Source organism: Mya arenaria, chromosome 4 (genome assembly GCF_026914265.1).
Source record: "Mya arenaria isolate MELC-2E11 chromosome 4, ASM2691426v1".
Lineage (NCBI taxonomy): Eukaryota > Metazoa > Mollusca > Bivalvia > Myida > Myidae > Mya > Mya arenaria.
In genome coordinates, this window is record NC_069125.1 from 77,383,313 (window position 1) to 77,389,919 (window position 6,607).

General features: G+C 32.5%; 1 protein-coding gene across 2 annotated transcripts in view; it reads right to left on the reverse strand.

Moving 5' to 3' along the window:
* Positions 1 to 6,242, reverse strand: part of LOC128231147 (GPI ethanolamine phosphate transferase 1-like) — a 51,644-nt gene extending 45,402 nt beyond the window's left edge. For both annotated transcript variants that reach the window (XM_052943602.1, XM_052943603.1), the window contains exons 1-2: positions 5,415 to 6,242; positions 73 to 194 (exon numbers count right to left, since the gene is read on the reverse strand). In XM_052943602.1, the coding sequence (XP_052799562.1) occupies positions 73 to 194; positions 5,415 to 5,641 (349 nt within the window). In that variant the 5' untranslated portion in view covers positions 5,642 to 6,242. The remainder of the gene's footprint in view (positions 1 to 72; positions 195 to 5,414) is intronic.
* Between the last annotated feature and the right edge of the window lie 365 nt (positions 6,243 to 6,607).

The window sequence follows — 6,607 nt, forward strand, 5'->3', positions numbered from 1 at the left end:
TATTTATTTATATCATATATATATACACATATATATATATATATATATAGACACATATAAAGAAGTCCCTACCTTTGGCCACAGAGGTGGGGTCCTCATAAAAGCCCGCTGTAAGGGCAACATGGCCAGGTCTGGTTGCTGTGGGAACAGCTGCATGTGAGATGCCCCATCCACCCTTCTCTTGAATAATTTTTCTGAAACAAGTGTCATGATTCAGTGGTCGAAATTAGCACAAGCCCGCAAGCCCTACACTGGTAAAATGTCTTCTTGGCTTGCTCAAATTCTGAATTTTATATAGCAGAGCTTGTTCAAAAATATGATTCCATGCAATAGTATAAGAATTTGGGCTTGTTCATCTGAAAGTCTAATTTCAATGACTGATGATTGCATATGGCAGATTTCACAAAAAAGGCAATTATTTGGCCCATTTGCTTTCATTTATTGTTATTGCATGTCAACGTCATATATACAGCAATTGCCTTTCCCAACCCAATAAGAACACCTAATAGAAGTGATTTGTATTAAAATAATGAAAATATTGTGTTAAATAAGGTAAAAAAATGTAAAAATATGCCGATATTTAGGACAAAAAAGACAGAAAATCTTCCCGGTACAAATATACCACTTTTTTGAGGATGCTTTTCAGTAACATCTGGTAAGTATTTTATTCTTGTCTGTTGAATAATGTTTGCAAGAAATGTTAATTAAAACAATAATATATCTAAAATGATTGCATTTCGTTCGTAATATACTTAAATTTTCGGTAATTGTGCATGGTGATAACGTTACGGTAATCTGTCCTCGAATTGTTGTGTAACATTAGCAGACATGATCCACTGCTAACTGTTTTAAGCCTAAACACACCTTTATTAAATCACTGAAAACAAAGACTACGTGTCGGATAAAAACAGTATTGCATGTAACAAGAAATTGGTCATTCCCGATCATAAAGTTTTTTAGGTCTAAAAATGTGTTAATGTTACTCAAAATCGATTCTGTCCCATTTTAGCATGACGATAGCACCTTTTCTATTCGTGAATAATTTACACCGACTGAGGGTTAACATCCGGGTAGCGATTACTTTTATATTGGACTGGTTCACAGTTGACATTGAAATGATAAAAATAGTGGTGAATACCGTTGATAAAAACTTAATCCAAGTTTGGCTCATTCTGTCCTTCGATGTAACGTTAACATTATGTCACGCTAGCATTAAGACAAGCGCTTAATAAAGCAAGAAAATCGTTGAAATTTGATGACTTTCCCAGAGTCAATTATTCGAACATAACAATGTCGTCTGTAAACTATCGTTTGTAAGTATTCATTCATTAGGTACGTAGTTTATATTGAATTCATACCGCTTTTGTGTTTGATATCGTTATTTATTGGACAGAATTAAGAATTTTTGTGATTATCAATTGACCGTGTTTGTCAATCATTTATATAGTTTGTTTTATACTGTATCAAGCTCAAACAGTCTGTGGTAGGTCTGTATTTTAATTTGTTGTGAAACATTCTGTCCAACTGCTAATGTGACATACTGCTAATGTTACTCATTCTGTTTTGTGGTAACACTAGCACATACTGCAATTAGCAATTTATAATATATATGTTTAATATCAAAGGTAATGATAATTGCACCATACTAGAGACATTTATATTACCACAACAAAACATTTATGTTTATAGCTTATCTGATCTGATATAAAAAGAAAACCTATGTTTGCAGAAAGCATTTTCTGTCTTGTTGTCCAATTAGGGTTTGTTTCAATAAATTTATTTGAGAAAAACGAAACAATCTTTATTTTTTGTCTGTACAATCTGTTTTATAGATAAATGAACCATTTAGTGCAAGACAAAATACTTCTTTGGATCAAAATATTAAAAAAAAACAAGTTTTTACCGGCAATATTGTAACACTAGCACAAATGGTATGGTGATACAAAATTTTTTTTTTTATAAAAATGCATGAATAAATCATTGCAAATGTTCTAAAATATGATAGATAAGAAATTGCTGTAAAAGATTATGTTGAAATCACAAATCTGCAATAAATTTTAAAAATCAATATTCGCCGGGAACTTTTTGGTCACCAAAACGTGAAATCTGCCATATGCATTGAAACCAAAGATTATTAAATATTTATGTAAATAACTTCTTGCAAACATTGACTTCATTTAAATAAAAAGTTTATCAAAACTCATCAATATATGGGTATTCAATTATATCAGATTTGCCAAATAGTATTTCCTATTTATACTACTGTTTAAAGGTGCACGGCAATCAGTTAAACAAAGCACGATCACAATACTATTTAGCATCGAAGATTTAGCATCGAAGAGACAGTCTCATTGTACCCTCTCAACAGAGGCTTTGGTTGGTCAACTCTTTAGTGTATCATTCATCGCTCTTCAGAGCATAATTAATATAAGCTGTGATTTATTTGGCCAGATGAGGTGAATTTATTCACCATTTTAGAAATATGTCAACAACACCCATCCCAGCAATTTCGATGTTACTCAATGATTATCCTGATTCTGTGAACACTATTGACATTAATGAATTGGTTTGTGACTTCACAGTTGATGATATATTCAAAAATATTTCAATTCTGAAATGCAATAAAAGTTATATATTTCTTATGTTGTTGCTTTTTTTTTCAGTTTCCAATGAACTCATTACTCTGTATATATTCAGGGTTCTCAATAAGTTTCGGTTGAACCGTCTCAAATAGAAAAATAACCAAACAGCTACTACTTATTCTACTAAATAAAATTAATTTATTTTTCCAGATTTGAATCGGCCCAATTGCCATTTGAACCGTCCATTTTGGCCGGCAGCCCGTTTTTATTGAGAACACTGTATACATATTTGACAAAATATTTAATTTTATTTTTCAGAATGGTGTCTATGCTTAGGCATGGTGTAAAGGGGCTCTAGTCCCTTTTTACAAAAAAAGGAGATTGTTCAGATCCTTCAAATTATTGAGGAATAATTTGATGTCAGTAGAGAGAGATTGTGTTTACCAAAAATAGCTATATATATAAAATTAATATATGTTTATAGTGCTATGAAATTAAGACAAGAAAAGCTAAAAGTTAAGCTACTTCTGTGGGAAGTAATAAAATTGGTTTTATTTTCTTGTATAATAATAGGATATTGCTTTTGTAAATAGATATATATATATATGTGAAAACAGTTTTTGTCATTATCTACAACGTATGTTATAAATATCATTATACTTTTGTGTCCAATAAACGCTGAAACTGTGATCATTTCAATTCTTCAAAACAATGATAAACAAAGTTCATTTGCAACAATTTAGCAATTAGCATATTATATATCAGTGTCTTACTCTTTTGGGGGAATTAATTTTACCGCCTGTGCCTTGCACTTCGGGTAAAAATATCAGCTTTGGAGAAATACAAAATATGCTGTAAAAGAGCTTGTCTTGTCAAGATTTTGTTCATTATTTAAGAAAGAAATACATTGCATCTTTATTCATTAATGGAATCGGTATTTGGGAAAATATGAATGAACTTTTGGGAAAAATGAACACTTTTTCGCAAGGGGGAAATGCCTTAAGAAGACAGAAAAGTAAACAAAGAAAAATAATGTTATATTGTATAAATAGCAAAAAACTATGTTTTATTTAATAAATAAATGTACTTTTTCACACTTGCACAGGAAATTTCTCAATTATTTCAAAATGTTTGGTGACTCAGTTAAACGTGATCACTAACAATGGTGCCATTATTTCCCTTTGTAGCTGACTGCTTTGACTAGCATACCTTATAAAAATATACAGTGCTAGTAGGCAATCAATATTTTCTTTTGATTCAGGTTAAATCATTCAAACTGAAATGAAGTCTTTAAAGGGACTCATTCCGCTTTTACACTGTCAGACATCAATTTTATATAGTTTAAAGTGTGCAATGTGAGCCATATGCTTGTAAGACTGATAAAACATCTACAAAAGTTGAAATTAGCTATATTGTTAATTTAATAGTTATTGAAAAATGTTGCAGAATATTTTCTATCTTGCCAAGGAGTCACACTAGTAAAAATTAAATCATTTAAGGCTTGTATTTACTATATTCTATATGCCTATCTACCAGTTGCTGGTTGGTCATTGTTCATAAAAGGAATGAATTAACCTCAATTTAAGCAACTTCAATGAAATAAAACGTTGCTAACATAAATCTCTTGTCGAGTAATTAAAATAATTTCACATAAAAAATGATTAACCAGTTGCAAAAATAAGTCAGGGGTGAATCCAGTATTTGACGTTAACAGGGGCATAACTTAGTGGCATAACTATTTGACTAATTGCACCCGAAGAAATGTATTTGGTTTAAAATGTATGCAGGGGTTCTCCCCCAATTTTTTTTTAACAATTTCTAATCCCAAATGATGCATATTGGGCATAATTTTTTACCTTTTTTCTTTTAAATTTAAATAAAACCTAAACTTGGGCGTTATTCTGGGGTGACCCCCCCCCCCCCCCCGCTATAAAAATTCAGAATTTGAGCAAGCCCAGAAGACATTTTACCAGTGCAGGGCTTGCGGGCTTGTGCTTATTTCGACCACTGTTAGTCTGATAAAGTTGCACTGAATATGGTTATGAAAATAAAAATACATGACTTTGAATAAACTGACTTTATAACTGCAATTAGATACATAAAGTATTCATACAGGTCTGTCCCTGTTTTATGGCTGATAATCAGTATCGGTATGGCCATGGATACCATTTCAACTGCAACATCAGGTATATATGGGTAAACATACTTCATATTTTCCATACCATAAACATAAAGTTTTAATGCTTCTTAAGTTCTTACCAGCACAGAATGGTTGTTGCTCGATACTGGAATGATTGGGTGTCTTAGGGTCTTTATAAGTTCACTGATGGTTTGGGTTTGATGTATTGGAAATGTAAAAATTTGTCTTTTAAAGAAAAAAAATGTTTGAAAGATTAATACAGTATAGTTTGTATATTAACGCTATAACACATTGGAGTTCATTTATGGGACAAGAAACACTGAACAGCTATCCGATATATATATAAATTATACATATAAATAGTTATTTTTTATAGGAATGTCTGCTTTATAAAAGTGAAAATACATATAATTATATAAGCATTTTGATTGTTAAGGTATCAATTAGTTTAGAAATTAGGTGATTTTATTGCCAACATGTGGGCACGGGCCCTTGTGCCCTGCTAGACTCCCCCCCCACTACTTTGGAATTAATGAACAGACAGGAATTCAAAATAATTATAAAGTAAATATATATATTATATATGTAAAGTAAATATATATATTATATATATATGTAAAGCAAAGACTTTATATCAAAACTGCTCGAGAACTGGAAAATATATCAAAGTGTATTAACCAAAAAATATTTACCTCAGAAACGGTGCTGCAGATTTTCCATCGGGCTGAATTTGTAATATTTTGTCGGCCCTTAAACCGTCGGCAACAATGAAAACCAGCCTTTTGGCTGGAGGCGGCAGCGGCGACTTGTGAGGAGTCAAATCGGTGACTAGGGGTGTGGCAAAAAACACTTCAAACACGGAGAAAAAGAACACCAGATGAATTAATAATCCTACTGCAACTATCACCCACAACTTCATGGTTACAAAACTTTCACGATATTAAATCCAAGTCAAGATCGTCCCTTTTTCTATCCAACATACATGAATCTATGTTATAATCTAGGACTCAGTTGCGGTTAATGCTATATGACTCTGTTTACGGTCGTTACTTTCTAAATATATATGGTGTGCCTACCTGGATTATTGACCAGGTGACTCGACCCGTAAACAACCGCTCTATTCAAGCGTCTTAGATATATGCATGTACAATCGTGTCTGATTGACCACAATGACGAATTAGTGCCCGTTGTAATTGGTCTATTCGTACAGTATGTAATACCTTTATGGATGATCAATAGATTGAAACGTGTCACAACCTCAATAATCCGTGATCGAAAACTATTTCACGTTGTTAATGTCTATAACCATGTTATTTTTCTGCTTACTTAATCGGAGTATCATCATCACATGATATGAATTTACATGTACAAGTTAACAGTGACCCGACCGTAACTATTTTCACATAGAGATAAACTGTCGAATACCTGTTAACTGACGGCCATTTATTATATTCCATCACGATCGATATAAAAAGGTTGAAACAACTTCTAATGTGGCAGTGCTTGAATGACATCACTCACTGATGATTGCACTGCATCCAGTTCACAACCAACCGACAATCTCAGCGTGTGTACCACGTGCCGATAAATTGCGTCATAAATACTACGTCATTAAGAAAGTAATCACCTGAGCCTAATCGAACTCTGGTAATAAAACTAAGGTTGGTCTCTGTAATCGACATAGATTTGCCCTTTGTTTCATTCAAAAAATTTAATATCAAGAAAAAAAAATCAGTGTTCATTTTAAGCAAAATGTGGCCTTCCGACGAAGCATATATGACGTAATTTATCACGAGTCATACACACACTGAACCTGCTTGCTGCGTCCATCTTTCTTTTCATGAAGTCGCTAATGGCGATTGGGGCGAATAAAGCGGGTACCCGT